At 41.8% G+C, this 19473-nt stretch overlaps 1 protein-coding gene across 1 annotated transcript in view; it reads left to right on the top strand.

The window, feature by feature from the left end:
• GRIP1 (glutamate receptor interacting protein 1) overlaps positions 1–19473 on the top strand; it is an 83136-nt gene that overhangs the window by 62182 nt on the left and 1481 nt on the right. The window contains exons 15-20 of the mRNA XM_010181768.1: positions 1146–1290; positions 2260–2408; positions 2566–2754; positions 5619–5772; positions 10089–10200; positions 12845–13078. Of these exons, the coding sequence (XP_010180070.1) occupies positions 1146–1290; positions 2260–2408; positions 2566–2754; positions 5619–5772; positions 10089–10200; positions 12845–13078 (983 nt within the window). The remainder of the gene's footprint in view (positions 1–1145; positions 1291–2259; positions 2409–2565; positions 2755–5618; positions 5773–10088; positions 10201–12844; positions 13079–19473) is intronic.

Raw genomic sequence — 19473 nt, 5'->3', positions numbered from 1 at the left:
TGGTGAGAGACTTCTGGAGTGCTGCATCCAGTCCTGGGCTTCCCAGTGCAAGAGAGACATGGACATAGTAGATCAGGTCCAGGGAAGGGCCGCATAGATGATGAAAGGGACTGGAGCATCTCTCCTTTGAGAAAAGGCTTAGAGAGCTGGGACCACTCAGTCTAGAGAAGAGAAGGCTCAAGGGCGGATCTTATAAATGTATATAAATACAGTCCTGGCCAACCTGCTGTAGGTGGCCCTGCTTGGACAGAGGGGTTGGACCAGGTGACCACCAGAGGTCCCTTCCATCTTAAAGTAAAAATTAATCTTAATAGTGTCATGGTTTAACCCCAGCTGGCAAATAAGCACCAGATGACTGCTCTCTCACGTCCCCTCGTGGGATGGGGGAGAGCATCAGAAGAGTCAAAGTAAGAAAACTCATGGGTTGAGATAAAGACGGTTTAATAGATAAAGCAAAAGCCACACATGCAAGCAAATCAAAACAAGGAATTCGTTCACCACTTCCCACGGGCAGGCAGGCAGTCAGCCATCTCCAGGAAAGCAGGGCTACATCACGCGTAACAGTTACTTGGGAAGACAAACACCATAACTCTGAATGTTCCCCTTCTTCCTTCTTCTTCCCCAGCTTTACATGCTGAGCCTGACATCATATGGTTTGGGACATCCCTTTGGTCAGCTGGGGTCAGCTGTCCCAGCTGTGTCCCCTCACAGCTTCTTGTGCACCCCCAGCCTACTCGCTGATGGGGTGGTGTGAGAAGCAGAAAAGCCCTTGACTCTGAGCACTGCTCAGCAATAGCTAAAACATCTCTGTATAATCAACACTGTTTTCAGCACAAATCCAAAACATTGCCCCCATACTGGCTACTACGAAGAAAATCAACTCTATCCCAGCCAAAGCCAGCACAAATAGAATGAGGAGAGCTTTTCTATTTACTTCAATGTAATCAGGTTTTGGCAATAAAAAAGAAATTGCACAAAAGAGATTTTTTTTCTCAAAATAATCCAGTAGAATTTGATTAAGAAGTGTATCTGGAATGTAATCCTTTGAAATGTTGTGTGATTACCAGTTACTAGACTGATTGCGCTAGTAGTTTCATTCTCTCTTTCATAAGAAACCAATTGCATCCCCTTGGCATTTATTGCAGATGAACAGGAGAGCTCTGGAGCAATTATTTACACTGTTGAGCTCAAGCGCTATGGCGGGCCTCTTGGAATTACAATCTCTGGTACTGAAGAGCCCTTTGATCCCATAATCATTTCCAGCCTTACAAAAGGAGGATTAGCTGAAAGGTAAATTGGAAAGCAAATTATTTTTAAGTGTTCCTTTTGTCAAGATGAAGATTTATTTTGTTTACCTGAACATGCTAATTTTCATGGTTTAGCAGTGTATTTTTTGTATAATTCTCCAAATCTGAGTTTATAATCCTTTTACTGTCGGGTTTTTTATCATTGCCAAGTTCAGGAGCATGAGGAATGTCTTAACAGGATGTTCTTGCACATACTACATGGGACAGAGCAGAGGATTGTGGTCCTTATTATAGATCACCTGGGAGAAACTAATCAATCAAACTGCACAGCCACAGGAACATTTTAGCAGCCTTTTGGAAGCAGTAGCCTTGTAGAATAAAATAGGTAAAACACTTCCTGTGTCTTAAGGCACTCCATGTGTCTTAAGTTTATCTGAAAACATGCCTCATCATATACACACGCTGCATTTGTATACTTATTTACATACATCACAGTGAGCATTGTCTGAGGAGTAGAAATGCTCCTCCCGGTTAGTTCTGTATAGAGAATAATGAAAATGCTGAGGTTTTCTATTACCTAGAATAGGTAAAGTCACTGCAACAGGTACCTGTAGTGGTGGTTTCAAAGAGAACTTGCAGTGCACCAGACATCATATTGTGTGCAGCCAGAACAAACAGTGCATTTACACAAAGAATTTATTTTCTTCTCTTTATGTGATTAATCCTGAAAGCCACAGTGGTGGTTACTTGCTCATGGTGCCGTTATCCTGGTACGTTGTAAGACTTCCAGAAACTTGGCTCATTTCAGAACTTAGTGGGCTGTCAGAGATTGTTCTTAAACAGGTGGGCTGCAGCGGTATCATCCATAGGTGATTAACTCAGCCACTGCAGTAACAGCTATAAAAGCAAAATGAAAGAAAGAAAGGGAGATGAGATTTTCGTGATCCAAATATGCTAAGAAATTTCCTTTGTTGTTTATTATACTCAGTGTTTTACTTCTCTTTTATTGTAGGACTGGGGCAATTCACATAGGAGACAGAATCCTAGCAATAAATAGTAGCAGTCTGAAAGGAAAACCCTTGAGTGAAGCCATTCATTTATTACAGATGGCAGGAGAAACTGTCACCTTGAAAATCAAGAAGCAGACAGATGGTGAGTGTGGCCAAGGGTGGCATCAGTGGTCTTCAACACATGTGTCAGGTTAACATGCATTTAGACCATCCCTGGAAAAATGTTGTGTCAGTAGTAAAAAGCATATTCTTAGAAGTGCGGTAAAGCAATTACCACCACCCCCTCTTTTTTTTATAATCCTGTTCAGCTACCAGCCCCAAGAAATTTTCTGTCCCCGTGGGTCATGGAAGTGAACTGAGTGATGCTGAAGATGAAACCTCTGCTGCACAGAAATCTGACAAACTCTCAGACGTCTATTCCACTACAGTCCCAAGTGTTGACAGTGCAGTAGAGCTGTGGGATGGCTCTGGTATTGATACCAGCTTTGGAAGTCAAGGTACTATCAAGAATGCAATCGACAGTTAAAGTAAAAATTATCGCCTTCACGGTTGACCTTCCTTTGCCTTAAAGAGAACTTTATCTGTACCGACTTTAACCCTTGTACTTTGTAATGTGCTGGTGTCTCATTATGACCACACACCTCAGCAGGCAGTGTGATTTCTTACGCCTGGCTGGCCTCAGATTCATTCTTTCATGACAATGTGATGTGTTATGAAGCATTTATCAATATATTAACAGGCTTTTGTTAGCTTTACTGGCATCTGAATAGCCTGGTCCATAGCTCATCCACAACTAAATGAGTTTATCCTTCAAATACAGATCAATGAAAGGCACAGAACACACTGAAGATGTTAATGAATTTGATGCCCATATGCAGTAATTTTCAACTGGCAACAGATTTATTATAAACTGCTGAAGGGGGAACATTAGGCATTGCTTATCATTTGTAAATCTTTTGCTGCTTCCTCATTCCTGCAGCATTAGCATCTAACTTTCAGCTCGCAAAAACAGTCATTCAGTTTAAATACAGGATTTCCTTTAACACTAAGTTTTCTACTTCTGTTTGACTATTGTTTCCTATAGGATTTCCAAATAATTTCATTTTAATTTGTAAGACACATTTATTTAGGCAGTGAAGGATACAGACATCTATTAATTTCTAGACCACAAGAAAAATATCTTCCACATAGCTTCACTGTTTTATTTCACTCTTTAAAATCTGTATTTCCATAGTAAAGCAGGTATTCCCACTACCTGGCAGGTGTTTGGACAGGTAGATCCTTACCTCAAATATTTTTTAACATTCTTTCAATTTTATTTCTCTGTTGCTTTCCAGGAGCATGGGTAGTTCACAGAGAGCTGGTTTGTACCCTGACACAGAGAACTGAAACCGAGCTCTGCCCAGCAGATTTCCCACATAGACTGGAGTTGTGTGCTGATGCTTTTCATTGCTATTCCCTCATGTCCCTGCTCACTGAAAACAATGGTGGTTTCTTCTGGAAAGCAGAACATTTCCTTTGAAACCTGCTGAGCTACTTGAGATTAAGAAGTTACTGATGTCACTACTAGTGGCCATTTTTTCTGTTCTTTAATTTTTAAGTATTTCTTGGCCTTACTGCGTATATTTGGCATCAACATATTTTAAACAAGACAGCCTCCGTACATTTAATTATAAATCTTGTTTTCTACATCTTACTTTTAATTTACTGTTACATTTGTTTTAGTAGTTAATGTGTTAGGCTATATTCCTCCTGTATAATTTGTATTTCACTGGAGTTAGAGTTGGGATGAATTTGTTGTCTTTTCTGGTTTTAACTGCTTTGGTCATTTTATCAAAATAAATTGTGTTAGATTTTCTTCTGATACTTTTAAGTTCTAAGGGGAGGTGTTGCTGAAAAAGTGCCAAAATGATAGTTCTTGTTTCCTGGGTGAACTGATGATATTTGGAGCAAATTGTACAACTGTGGAAAGGATTGAGGAGAGACCCAGACTGCTTTCCTAAGTCCTGGTGATTCGGGTGCCATCCCAAAACTAAACCAGTATCTCAAGGCAGATTTTTTTTCGAACTCCCTTGAAAAAAATCAGCGCAGACTGGGCTGGGTCCGTGGCACTTCTGCTGAACAGCCCGAGTGTAATCAGAGTTGCGCCTTGTCCCTTGCTGTGGTACTGATGTGACCCACATTTCTATTAAGGTTCATTCTGTCTTGACCTCTCAAGTTGAGTTTGGCTTCCCTCCAAACCTTTCTTGGCATAAGCACAGGCAAATTGAAGACTTCGGGGGATGTTTCTGGAGCACCAGCTAATGCTTTATCCTATTAGTTACTAATTTAATGCTGGTGAGCAGTCTTTTCTCTCCTAGAATTAATACCCCATTTTGTACCTTTGTCTAATGTGTCTGCCTTAGTAATTCAGAGCCTTCTCCACACAGCAGTCACATTTTCACAACCAAAACCTTTCCTAGAATCAGGGAGTATGTTAATGCCTGCCAACTAGCTGGGAAATACTCACAACTCTGTAGTTGCATAGGATTTGAGGGAGACGGGTCTAGACTGATTTATGGAAGGAAATTGCCCTCTGTAGAGAGGTGACGGTGGTGGTATTTGTTAGTCATCAACAAAATAGAACTTCCCAATGCAATATGCACATCAGAAAATGCCAGCTGTAGAGCTAGAAAAGGAATATATCAAGATGAAATATATAGAGAGAGCATCTCTACAATAATGGATTTTGCTTATCAGATCAGCATCAGCTTGTAACAAGTCGATCCATGTGTTCTTCTTGGTACATCACTTGGAAGACAGACTGTCAGGTTCCTACTTGGAATTCAAATTACACCTAATTCTATTAAAGAAATACTATTGAAGTAATACCAACATTGCTTGTATGATGAAAGCACCCAGAAATAAACTTTTTTTCCAATAGATCTGAAGCACATTTTTCTTAACAGTCCGGGTTTAGTTTTGGGCATGTTACACATGACCATGTTATGCCATAGTTAACACATTCACTACTCACATGATTTATTCACTAGAATTCAATGTGTGATGTCAAATTGGAAACTGATAAATTGTGAAAATGTCCAGAACTAAACATCAGAAGCAGCTGAGGCACAGACAGTAGCGTTGGATATATTTAAGATTATACTTTCAGTAGGCTTTCACAAGAGAAGCTCTAGAGTGCACCTAATTTCAGGCATAATTTAGGACATTTATTCTTCTAAATATCTGACTGCTACTGGAAAAAAAAATCCCCAATGAATCATGAGTCCACATCCACGTTCCAGAGAACCCAGCTCCAGAGATGTGCTTTTCTGTCATCACAACATACGCAGTGCTTTAAATATCTAATGCATTTTTTTAGGACACAGCTATCAGGCTTCAGGATACAACTTCAATGCCTACGAATGGAGGAGTCCTAAGCAGACGACTTTGTCCCCTCCAAGCAAACCACGAAACCACCCATTCCATGATACAGGGCTGAGCGACGACGAATGGGACCGACCTGCAGCAAGCAGGTAAGCTCACGTATGAGTTTCTGTTCTCTGATTTGCAACTGCAGCAGTGCCTCAGAAATGAGCTCTTACTCTCTGAAATGAAATTATGTTTTTCTAATGCAGCGGTAGATGACTCTTCCTTTAAATATGAGATATGGTATTTATACCTAGTGAAATTCATTAAGGTAGATTAGTGACATTCATGGAAGATTATGATACCAAAATCAAGACATGTATTTCTTTTGAGTTACTTTAGACCAAAAAAAACCCAACAATTTATCTCTTAAGAATTAAAAAAGTTAGGCCATTCCCCTGGGTGAGTTTCAGAAAAAACCTGCTTTGTTTTCTACTCCACAAACATAAACCTACAATTAAAGCAGCTAAAGAAAACTGAAATGTTAATCTTTTGTCTTCCATGAAAATTCTTCATTTTGGTTTGGGCAAAGAAGCAGAATTTTCAGTCTTCTTCCATAAATGCTTGAGACATCTGCAGGGGTTCAGTAGGCAAAGAGAGTGACTGAGGTATCAGTGTCTTGTCCAAAGCTGTGGTAGTTTGCATTCTTCTTCCTCTGGGAAGTAAATCTCCTCTTCAGTAAATTTCTCTCCAGGCAAAAGACCTTCCTGAGGGAAGGATGCATAGTTGACAGTGCTTGGAGCTGGTGAAAGATCAAAAAACCCAAAAGTCTTTTATTCACTGTTCACTTTTATTCCACTGTTCCACTGACAGTGGAACCACTGCAGAGATTTGGGTCATTCCCACCAAAGAACAGTTCTTCCTTAGACGAGGGAAGAAAGGTTTCTGTGCTCTCTGTACCCATCCTCAGGATTGCAGACATGCGTGTCCTTCATCAGAAATGCAGTTTCTTGGTGTAGCAGCACAATGAGCCTGAAATCACCATCTGTGGGAAATTCAAGTTTATTACTAAGGAAAACCTTTCTGGTTCCTGTATAAATACACTGGATAAGTAAGTCTGTAAGGGCCAGTCTGTTAGCTTTGAAATATGAATCAAGGTAAGGCTTAGATGCCAGTCCTGCTTTTCAGAATCTGGATGACAAATGCTCTGATACAGCAGATTGCCCAGTGGCATTTTGTCTGGAGACAAGTCTGGCAAGATGGTAGCTAAGATTTGGGCAAGTATGAGCTGTCAGTCCGTATCCAGCTCCTTTGGTCCCTGCTGGCCAAAAGCATACCAGAAGTTTCCACAGGCTAACAGTGGGCAATATCTAATAAAGGAAAAGACCATTGTTTTCTTCATACCTGTCATTCTTGGTACGTTAATATCTTTAATTTAGTAGCAGCATTTTTATCCACAGTTAAAGCCCATCTTTGGTTTCTGAGATGAGATGCAGCCGTATATGCAGAGCACCTACTGTTTTGCAGTTACATCAGTAATACATTGCAAAAGCTGATGAGCAGCGAACCAGGAAGCTAGATTGTAAAATACAAATTTTCTAAATGAAATGCATGGATTCTACTACTGTTTTAAAGCAGTATTCAACAGAAAGTATGCATGTTAAAGAATCTCGTTCTGCTTGTCAGTGTGACTTACATTTGAGGTATATGGCACAAATTAAAATAATGTTTATTTTAACCTTGTATCTGTAAAATGGATTATGCCACACCTGATGGTGTTCCTATACCAAGTGCTGGAGTGTTTGAGAAGAGCGTGTCAGTTCTTCCAGCCTGTTGCAGGGAACCTGTTACAAACACCTCCTCTCTGCCTCTAGCTAAGCAACTTACCTTCTTCTCCAACACTAAAAAGTAATTTCTTCTTACCTTTACTTTGTGTAGCACAGCTTCCAAGAATATGTGGCAACAGAAGGAGACTGAGACCTTGGGAGAGAATCAAGAAAACCATTTAAAGCAAACTTCTGTGGAAAGACCAGGGGGAGAGAGCATCAGGAGCATGAAGAAGGAGAGCAAGCTGTGGAAAGGTGCCCCTGGTGGGCAAAGGAAAGGTGGGGGACAGCTGGAAGAGTGGAATACTGCCAGGTAGGACAACAAGGAGTAAATAGGAGCGAGATCCAGCTGGGCTGAGGTGGGGGCAAGGATGGAAGGAAAAACAACTGAAATGAAAAAAAGGAGTAAAAAAACAAGTATAAAAGCAGAAATCAAATCATTAGCATGCTACTGAGTGGCAGTGACATTACAGTTCACAAGCAAATGAAATCGGAGAGCTAAAGCCACTCTGTAGCCTGGAGTCTGCCTGTCACTGGTAGAGAGGACAAGGCTGTCATGGATCCTGCTCCAGGGAAAATTTTTTGCACACTAAAACAATACTTACAGGAATGAGTCTGCCAGATCCTAGAATGTCCTTATCACCTCCTGAATTAAAAAAATACATATATTTTGTCTCTCATATGCCAATAAGAACCAAATCATAGGCACCTGTGTCTTCATATCTGTCCCACTACCTCTCCTTCAGCATTTTTATGCATCTAAAGTTCTGACAGCTCTTTGAATAAGCATCAGAAAACCAGATATATTTGTTATAGGTCAAACAATATTTCACATGACAGAAAATCAATCTCTTAGGGTTCAGGAAAAAAAAAGCCATCTAGATGAGAAATTATTTTGGTACCTCGTTTTTTTTTTTTTTGCAGTAGCTCAGCTATAAATCTGTTTATTCATGTGGCTGTAATGGAGATATGAAAGTTGAGCATTTCACACACCAGGAGACAATACTCAGAGAAAAGGCAAAAGAGGAGGTGAGGGCAGAAAGGAATTGCTTCAATTAAGAAGAGGTCCAGACATACAGGCATCATGATTTCAGGTTTCACAGGAGTCAGAGACGAAATGGGACCTCCTGTTCTAGGAAATCCAGTCTTCGTTGTCACAGACAATTGTGTCTCATAAATCCTGTTCATTTGAACTCAAGTTCCATTTTATATTTTAATATTAGTACGCAATATAAAGAAAGGTATTGTAATGGATAAAGTAGTCTGTGTTCACCATTGGCTATTAAAACAGCTGCTTAGGTTTATTGAAAGAGCTAATTTCAGAAGTCAAGGATCTTTCTAAAAATCACATTTTCAATACTTTCTCATCTCGCATCTGTGATCTGAGCAGGTATCCTCACCATTGCTAAATCTATTGCAATGCCTTAGGGGAGACACTGGTGCTAGATGGAGAATCACTGCAGTAAGAGACTGCAATGGCTGAGCGCTGTCTGCCTGACTGATGGTGACTGTAAGGACGCATCTCTGAGGCAGAGTATCATGAGTGTGAAGCATTCCAGCTGTCCTCAGCTGTGCTGGGCAGTTCTCCTATTTAAGAGCTGCTCTGTTAACACTGTTGCATTCACTCTATTCTCAGTAATGTGTTGCTTCCATAATAGCGTTTGCTCTGTTTATGTGCTGTTAAGCACCACTGCTGCAGTCCAGGGGCAGCTGCTGCAAAGGAACAGCTTGCTGCCACCAAAAGGTTGAATTCCCGCTCTTTCCTGCCTCATCCTTCCCCTGTGCCTTACATGAAATCAGCCCTCTCCCTGCAGCAGCTCTGCGCTTGTGTCAGCCTCATTGAGCTGATTCCCCTTGCTAAGACAGCAAAAAATTCCTGCTTCCTCCCCACACACATACACTGCAACGGTGTTGCTTTGGGCTGTGTTGCTGCGGATCAGAGTTGGTGTTTTTTATCAGACTACTCTTGCTGGGCCACTTCCCTAAGCATTGCTGTCTGCAGCACCTTGCTCGAGTGGTAGTGATGAGGCTTTGGTGCATTTAGGAAACACCAGAGACCCAAGTCTCCATGCGAGGCAGTTGCATCCCTGAAAGTGTCTCTGTGTTTGTGTATGAAATGTCTGGAGCAGTTTATGTGATGGCAGTCAGGTGGGCTTGAACTGATAGTGAGAAATGCAGCTTAGACTGAAGGAATCAGGTCCCTCTTTTGCAAAATGCTCTTTGCAAAAATGAGGGCTCTTTTCGTATTCCCTGGGAGAAGTCTGTAAGGTTGAAAGGTTTTATTTTAAATATTTGCACAGAGCAGCTCTGCACACAGCTACTGGTTGGTTCATGAATTTTCACGGGGAGGTCCCACTTTCAGTCCAGTAAAAAAGCGTATGAATTGTTCCTGGAATCCATTTATCTCCTGGCTGAGTAACTCGCTGCTCAGACCCTGCCAGCTGCTGGCCACTGCCAGGTTGGGAGAAGGTTTGTCTGTCCTGGGCCCTGCGTGTCCATCCGGCCCCTCCTGATCAGCGGCTCTTGTCCCCACTCCTGCCTACCCACTGTAGCGTTCTGTCACTCGAGCTGCAGTCTGTGGCAAGGCACGTGTGTAAAATATATTTTTTGAGGGAAAAAAAGTCCACGTTTTGTTTAACCTCTCATTGTAAATCTAGCTTCGCAGGTACCCATGATAACACCGAGGCTGACCAGGAGGAAAACTTCTGGTCTCAGGCTCTGGAGGATTTAGAGACCTGTGGCCAGTCAGGAATTCTGAGGGAACTAGAGGTAGAACAATCTTAAGCTTTCTTTCCAATTATAGAGAAATGTAATGGTTTTGGTTTGGTTTACATTCATTTTATTTTCTCCTTTTTTATTTTCTTTTACGTTGCACTAATCGCACCAATTCATTTAAAAGCTTTAACCCCTCTCCACAGGACAAGGCTGACAGGCGTCTGTGTTTGAGAAACATGACTCTCGTGGTACCTACCCTTTACCTTTATATTTTTGCTTGTGCAGCTGCCTCCCCCACCCCTAACAGAGCTGTTTTCTTTTGTACCATGCAACCAAAAACTCTATCAACGTGCTCACCCCAGAGCTTTTGACTTGCAGCTTCTGCTGTGCATAACCATTGGTGCTGCCTGCACAGGCAGCAGTGGCGCAGGACTCCTTGAGTGGGCATAACCTTCCTGCAGCAACGCATCCCATTCTCTGACAGACGCTTTCTGCAGCTTTTCTTAGCATGTTTTAGGTTGTCTTTTCAACTGAAACTTAATTTGATTAAGGTGAACATAAAAGAAAATCAGCTTTTCAAACTGTTTACCTGTAATCTTGCCACTCTGCATAAAAAGCTGCCAATGTGAGAAATGTTCGTTACGCAGCAATTTCTTCACTGTGTGACGTATTTTCACATTTTGTCCTGAAGTTAATTGCAAATCTAACCGTGCTTTGGGTTAGATTGTGAGGGGGCAGAGGGAGAAGCGAGCAGGGACAGAGTAACTTTGAGTCTTTATTTTTCTAATCACCTTTTCTCAAAGTTGTCTAATCGGAACAGTTAAGATTATGCTGCCTCTAAAAGCTGTAGAATGAAAAGTCCTAAAATATTTTCTTTTATGTTCTTGTAAATTCCTGGAGCTGCAAAACTGGCAGAATCTCATTTTCATTTTTATGTTATATAAAGTCCTTTAGCAGTCAGGAGGAATGTGAATGGCATCACTGGGTGAAAGTTTTTCAGTTTCGATTAATTTACTTCCTCAGATTTATGGCTTTTGTATTGCATGTATGGGTAGCAAAATGTGATTCTCATGTATTTGTTATTGCAAACCAGAGAAATGTAGGAGAAAATGTTATACTGGTTTAATTCCATAGTTAGATATGGTTCGCTACCTCAGGCTTCTCTTGCAATTTTCAATATTCAGAGCACAATAAAAGGATATAGAAATAGATAATCCCAAAATGGAAACAGATCATTCATGCTGACCAGAATTCAGTTGCTTCAACACACTGACTTTTCCTCAGCCTTGCACAGAAGTGAAATTCAGATGTGGAGGTGCTGTAGCATTTATAGCATCGCCTTGTTGCACAGCCTCCAGCTCTGACAAGCAAGCCAGACTCATTCAGTACAACACAGGGCGGAGAATGACGATGCCTCTGTTTTATGAAGGGCCATTGCGTAGTCAAGGACTCCTTACCATTTTTCATTTCAAGGTCTTCAGCCAAAGAGCAAAGAAAACTGTTGTTTGCCAAGTCCTCTGGATGCTTTGGGTCCATCAGGGAGCAATATCAGTCATTACAGAGCTCAAGACAGGCTGTTAAGGGTACAATAGATTATCTCATAGTGAAAGTAGTGCTGGAGCTGCGAGAAGGCATCTGACAGTGATGCTCACCAGAGTCAGAAGCAGATGTTTATTTGCTGGTTTCCCCCTTATTTTTTCCCCCTTCATTTTCACTTCTCATTTTCAAGCAGGCTGCCTGCATGCTGTCCGCATCAGAGTACAGGTTATGGCCTTTTAATGTCCCTTTCCACTTACCCATCAGCACCAGGGAGAACAGGAATTTCAGCGTACCCTGTTCCAGCAGTGGCACCTCTGTACGGTGGCTGTGCCGAGGTGCATTTGCCTCCTGTTCCCCAGAGCAGAAAGGCCTTCGCAAGGGAGGAGACTCCATGCACTGCACGGGTGCTTTTCATGTCAGTCTGTTCCACTCGGTGGGTGAGATGGCTGCCACCATCATCTCTTGAGATGTCACCCTCGTGTGTTCTTGCATCTAAAACAGAAAAGGCTAGCTTTTATTGGAATTAAAACCAGCAGTGAGACAGCGGCTTGTACCTCTGAAGTATCAGCACTAAGCTAAGGCAGTTACTCCTGCAATATGGGTGTTATTATAGAAAGTTTCTATCCAGGCAGCATTACCTGTGCTGAGCTTTCCCTGGCCCAGGATGGTATCCGGGCATGCTCTCTGCCCATGCTGGCTCCAGAGCTGCCTACACACTCTGCTGACTCACGTTTTCTTACCTTGCACGCACAGGCTGAGTTGTAAATGACTTCCTGTAGCTCCAATCCCAACAAATGCAATTATGCCGCAACTTAAATATAATTTTATTTACAAGTAGAATATTTTTTAAGTAAGCAATTATACTACACACTCTTCAGTCTGCCAGGGGACTGGCTTACCAGCATAGCTGTTCTAGTGCTCAGTATTTTAGCTTGAAATGCCATCTGAAAACATTTGCCCACAGGGCTTTGTTCTTGTTGTTGTGCTTTGTTGTGGTCCTTTATTTTAGCAGATTGAACATCTATCCTCTCGCCTTTTGCTGTGCCCTGAGTGACTGTGTTTTAACAAAGAATAGAGATGTTTTTCCTACTGCTATGAATTAACCGCTTACTTCACCCGCGCTCTGCGTTAAAAATTAACCTGTTCGTTAATGCTCTAGGCCACGATTATGTCAGGAAGTACAATGAGTTTGAACCATGAGAGCCCGCAGCCCCGCAGCCAGCTGGGACGACAAGCCAGTTTCCAGGAGAGAAGTTCTGTGAGGCTGCATTACAGCCAAGCCACTCGTAGCAACACATTGCCATCAGATGTAGGGAGGAAGTCCATGGTTCTGAGGAAAATGAAGCAAGAAATGAAGGAAATCATGTCACCAACTCCTGTGGAGTTACACAAGGTCTGTAATTGGCTTCTGACAGCTCTGAAATAATATATTCAGCATAGGGAATCTAATTATATGGCAATACAGTAAGCACTTTTTGTAATGACTCCACAGATGTAATTTGGGTGCCATGCATATTAGTTCTTACAAACACATTAATGATATATCCTTGTGGGGGAAGCAAACAAATAAGATGCATCCTTGTCTACTATTTAGTTTTACAATGAATCCTCAAAAGGGACTGCTCTTTTGCAAAGAGGATCCACTGGTAATTTGACTTGACAATACCAATAACTCATCACCGCAAAACGTGTTCATTAAGAAAGCAAAGTTTAATTTCTAGAAAATACATTCCTTTAGGAAATTACTCAGGAGAGTTTGAGGCTCCCATTGGTCCTTTTCCAAATTAACACTCATTTTGAATCAAATGCATGAGACTCGATATACATAATACAGAATGTTATTTCAAATTAGCTATTGCTTCCCTTCTCTTTATAATTCCTTTGCTCTAAAAAGGATAAACGATCTTCAGTCTATGCAACTTTTCACTGCTCAACACTGTTGAAATCACTTGGTGATATGAAGGTGGCTCTGCACCCCAAGTGCTGGATGAAGTATCTTTAGATATGCACAGCAAATGCCCTGCTGGTTTAAGGTTTAAGTTTCAAGTCCAGTGAGGCCATAAGAGCAACCAGTTTCCAAAACTTTGGTGGATATTATAATGCTGTTCTCCCTGATGGGAATGCGCATCCCATCCGCACCCGTCTTCCTCTTAAAGGTCTTAGTAGTCTTGGTTTGTACTTCATTCAGTTTAGTGCAGTGAAGGAAGTACTCACCAAGTATGGGCCAAGATGAATGTTTGTAGAAGGTGTATGAAAAACTAATCCCTTGCCAATGTAAACAGTCAGTAGGATGTGTTGGGATAGTTTTAAGCTATTTGTATTTCCAGCCTGATGTGAAGCGATTAATGGAGGAAGTTACTGTGCTCAGTTCTCCCGAGTGGCGAGTAAATATGAGATATAAAACAAAAATCTGCCAGTAGGCATTTAATTTCATTCTCCTATGGATTTTGAAACCAGCCTTTCGTAACTGATAAAATAAATCCTTTCCTGGAAAGGAGTCGTCAGATTTCTATTAATGAGTCAGTGTTCTATGATAGCTGCCAGTTCTTAGAGTCCTGGGCAGTAAAAAATACCTTGTCCTTGAGCTTTCTCTCTCTTCAGTTGTCTATTTTTTAAGATTGCTGTGACTTTCCGTTTTAGTAATTTCTGGTTTTTGTTGAGACAAGATACCTATTTTTCCACTGTCTGCTGAAGTGATGTTGAATTTGCTTATACTGTCTGTTCTGTAATCCAGAAAAGAGTCCTTTCCTTTCTGAAAAATGTAAAAGTTGAACCTGCAACCAGGGTTTTCCAAAGCCTTATGGTCATTTAAGAAAGATAGAAACCCATGACTGGATCTTACGATCTGATTCACCAAAGTGGGCTGGTACCCCTGTGATCACACATGCAGGCTAACCCAAGCATCACGGGCTGCTTTTGTATGCAAGCCCGTCTTAGCAAGCTCTTATTTGTTACTTCTCTTACCATTAAGTTTTGTTCTGTTTTCATAAAAATGAAATGCATCAATTGCCAGTCTGACTGCACAGGGTAAGAGAGAATAAGACTGGATAAAAACTACTCAGGCTGCAAACACAAATGAGTCAGTGTGATGGAAGAGCACGGGGAGCAGATGACATTGGTGGTTTGTCCTCCTCAGATGTACACCTGGCAGAGAGGTAGCGCAGCCCTGAGGGTTATTTTCCTTGAATGCTGCAAACTTTGCAGAAAGTTAATCTGAATTCTTCACCGCTCTTTCTTACCTCACTGTATTACACTCACCAAACGTGTGCTTGAACTGTGTGCTGAGGAAGCTGCAATTGAGATAAGTGTCGCACTGATCTCTTCAAACATTTGTTCTAGATGATTTAATAAGTAACATTTAATTTAACTGGATAGCACATTGCTGTATCAGTACTCAAATTTAATTAATGTCTTTAATTGATTTTATCTACCTAGATAAGCATATAGATTAATATTTTTCTAAAAATCATAACAGACCATTTTTTAAAAGTTTCATAGAGCACGCATTCCTCTGAGAGCCAAAATATGCACTAGACATCAGATAATTTTTCAATATTATTATTATTGCAAGTAGTCGTTAACCTAAAATTAGAGTCGAGTAAAACACCTCAATAGCTGATCTGTGCAAGATGTATGAATTTAAATTAAGCATTTTCCCACAGATTGGAGAGGGAGGAGAGGCATAGAAACACTCGAAACTTGTAAGCCTCTGTTTAAAATTTGTAACAATTTAATTGCTTATGAAATATGAATTAAATTTCCATTTCAGCCTTCTTTTTTCCCTTAGGCTCCTCATGTAAATTTAAAAGTCTAACAAATTGCCCATAATGGAGATTTTGCTATTGAGATCAAACCTTTCAGACAGTTGTGATGGGAAGTACAGATAAAACAGCAGGATTTAGGTGTTGCAGTCTGATCCCCTTCAGGCAGGGCTGCACTGCTGGCAAGTGAGGAGAAACCTGCATGGTAAGGCTTTGCCCATACCCGTTACAGGGTTTTTACTCTGTGATCCCCTTCTAAGAATATGTGCCACCCTAAAAAGTAGTAACCCCAAAACTATAACCTGTAATACAAAAAGTTATCTCAGGATGACTTGCACCTAAAAATGTGACAGCTGTCAGTTAAATCATCCCGAAAGTGAATGAGTTTTTTTAAGTTTCCAAGCTCCTCTTAAATAAACCACATGGCCAGAAAAGCCAATGGCATCTTGACCTGTATTAAAAACAGTGTGACCAGCAGGTCCAGGGAGGTGATTATCCCCCTGTACTTAGCACTGGTGAGGCTGCACCTCGAGTACTGTGTTCAGTTCTGGGCCCCTCACTATAAGAAGGATGTTGAGATTCTGGAGAGTGTTCAGAGAAGAGCCACAAGGATGGTGAGGGGTCTGGAGAACAAGCCTTATGAGGAACGGCTGAGGGAACTGGGGTTGTTTAGCCTGGAGAAGAGAAGGCTGAGGGGAGACCTCATCACCACCTACAACTACCTAAAGGGAGGTTGTAGAGAGGTGGGGGCTGGTCTTTTCTCCCAGGTGATGGGGGATAGAACAAGGGGAAATGGCACCAAGCTGTGCCAAGGGAGGGTCAGGTTAGAGATAAGGAGGAAGTTCTTTACTGAGAGGGTCGTCAGAAGCTGGAACAGGCTGCCCAGGGAGGTGGTGGAGTCACCATCCCTGGATGTATTTAAAGAGCGGGTAGACGAGGTACTTAGGGATATGGTTTAGGGGGTGGACAGGAACGGTTGGACACGATGATCTCAGAGGGCTTTTCCAACCAAGCAGTTCTGTGATTCTGTGATTCTGTAAACCAAAAGTCAAGAGAAAGTAGCCATAAGGAAAACAGACTTTTCAAATCTTTTCTAATCTGTAGATCAGAAGAACCAGAGAAATGAGAAAATATTTTTTATACATAAAAGTTCTGTTTGCAGGGTAGCGAGTAATTCCTTTCCCGAGCGCTCAGTCCATCTAAATCAGGAAAGTCCAACCTGAACGATGAGGGGGGCAATCAAAGGCTTTGGACAATCATTCCCAAGTTCTGCTTCTGCCCCACTGTCCTGCACATACAGTTTCCCACCTGCACAGCAGAACTCCCCTTTCATGTCCCTTTTAATTTGCAGTGCCCCATTTTTTGCCTCACAAGCTGGGCATGAAGTAGCACATGGATTCCCTGCGCATTATTACAGACAGGACACAAGATAAACTGGGCTAATGTGCAATGGCACTGCCTCAGATCTGTGGAACAGAATTTGAATGTATTTTGTGTGCTAATAAACCACTCACTATAGGAAAAAAGCAACACTTAGACCGTACAAATGGGACCATCATCTGTGGTACGTGCAGAATTATTCTCCTCTTCAGCTTGGCTTTGATAAGGTCTTGACTGTAATAGGGTGTCCAGTTTGGGGTCTGAAAATTAAAGAAGGATGTTAACCTACTGAGCAGAGTCCAGAGAAAAACAGTCCTCGTTTCACATCACTGCAGAGAAGGAGAATGAAGGGATCTTGTTGTCTGTGTATAGCAGCAGGCTTAATACTCAGCAAGGGCGATTTAGTTCAGACCTAAGGAAAACTTCTGAAGCATGGGAAGGGATTACTTTAATAGACTGTGGAGTCTCCATGACTGGAGGTTTTAAAAAGCAGGACAAATAAATGTCTCTCAAAAATGGGTTAGATGCAGTTGATCCTGCCTTAGGGCAAGAGTGCAGTCTGGAGGACTTCAGAGAGTCCCGTTTCATACGTTTTTGTAGTTCATCTGAGGTTGGATCCAGCTGCACTTAACTTGAGTGCCTGAAGGAAGAGGAAGGGGAAGTTCCTTTTCAAAACCGTGCCATCTGTGCTAGAACAGTGCACACTATTTTAAGTCTTCTCCTCTTCGGCACTGTATCGCATTTTTAGGTTTACTTTTCAAGGCTTCTTTAAGAAGCTGTTACCATGAAGCACTCCTGCCCTTCGTCATAGCATGGGAAAAAGTTATCATCTCATTTGAGGAGAATTTATGTCTTAGTCCAGTGCTAATTATTTTTCATTCTTGCCAGGAAATGCACACAAATCTGTCATTAAAGTAAATCTCCCTCCTTTCTGTATTTTTTTCCTCTTGACGAACAGTAGTTTTAGCACTTTCATAGCAGCTTCAAACAGCCTTCAGATCAAAGCCATGTTAGACATGCTGTGATACCACAAACAAAAGCCTTTGTTGATAACAGATTATTAGAATCCCTGAGTCCTGCTGCTGCATCAGCTGTTGATGCGTATGAAAATCATTCTATGATGAATTATTTTGAATGTGCGGATAGGTTTTTTCAGTAGCTAAAACGCCCATTGACTCCTGAAACTCACACTGAGATGGAGGAAGTATAACAGGTTCGGCAACAAGTTACTTTTGGGGAAGGTGGGAGAAAAGCACTGTTGATACATCACTAAAGCCCAATAAATTCAGGAAAACTGCAGAGAGCAGGGAAAATAACCTCACACCCAACAATCTGTGCTCTTTGCTGATCTGATCAAATCCTTCACTCTTGTTTTGAGTCAACCTCATCTGTTCTTTGCTTCCTTGTCCACAATGGCAGTTACGGCAGCTCAGGCACTTTCTGAAGGCAGCATCAGCAGCGCTGTGCCCCAGCACTGCTGTGACTTGGTGTTTGTCTATGAACAGAGTCCTCAGCAGCCTCATCTGAATTCAGTCTTGGCCCTGCCCTGAGCAGGAGATGGGATTAGACTTCCTGGAGTCTGCATGATTCTGGGATTCAGAAACGCCAGAAAGGAATTCAGTGGCTGGTGTGTGTCAGGATGCAGCACATAGAGCATTACTGACACCCAGCCATTATGAAATTACAGAGCACTCGTAAGGTTGTCCTTTTATCAGCTAAGGTGCATTTTGAATACAAAGGGAAGAAAACCATAGCAGTAAAAGCCCAATTTTGACTGTGTGACTGCATCTGCACACATACTTTGTGCCAGCATCAGTGTGTCAGTCAGATTGCACACCATTGATGCACAATTTACTTGCACAGGTCTGGACTCCTGATGTGAGAGAAGCAAGGAAAAAATAAAAAATCAGAAATTTAAAAATAAAAAAACCAACCTAAGCATACCACATAACTGCAAAAGGTCTGAATCCTTTTCTATCGAGTAACTGAATTTCACCTGTGAAAAACCTTCTCCTAACAGTCTTAGCAACGTCTGTTTTCTGCTTTCGAATGACCACCTCTTGGCTGGGTGGCTGTAAGAGCACTGCCTGACAGCTCTTTCTGAAGGAGCCGTATTCACGCTCTGTCAAGAGATTGCACTGAAACTCTCATACTGAGCACTTTCGAGGTTAGGCCTCACAGGGTGGACCATTGCTTGGCCCACACCAGGCTGGCTTGGGCTTAGGGTGCCGGTGGTGTTCATGCCCTGTGGAAGTTTTGGAAGACACCAATTGTTTGGTTGAGGCCAGGTCTTCATCTCTGAGGCAAAACTGAACTTAATTGCATGGGCACTTGGCTGCTTGTGCTCAGATCCTGGCAACTAGAGAACAGGGTAGTGAAAAACTGAGTTGTTGACTTTTTTTAAATGACACCACAAAACGTGGGATAAGCCCACACATTTGCATCTGCCAAGCAGAAGTGAAAAGGGCTGCTTATTCTTGAAGAATAAGGAGGCTTCTGAGAATATTAATATAACGTCAAAATGGGGACAGCTCCCATGTAATACTGTAAGTACCAAATAGTAAGTAAGTGAGCTCTCTAATGTGGAAAAAAACCCCAAACCAAACCATGCTAGAAGGCAAGCCTGCCTAGTGCTTATAGAAATGCG

Source organism: Mesitornis unicolor, unplaced genomic scaffold (assembly GCF_000695765.1).
Source record: "Mesitornis unicolor isolate BGI_N332 unplaced genomic scaffold, ASM69576v1 scaffold1973, whole genome shotgun sequence".
In the NCBI taxonomy this organism is placed as follows: Eukaryota; Metazoa; Chordata; class Aves; order Mesitornithiformes; family Mesitornithidae; genus Mesitornis; species Mesitornis unicolor.
The sequence above is the reverse complement of the archived record's forward strand: the minus strand, read 5'-3'. Positions and strand labels throughout refer to the sequence as shown.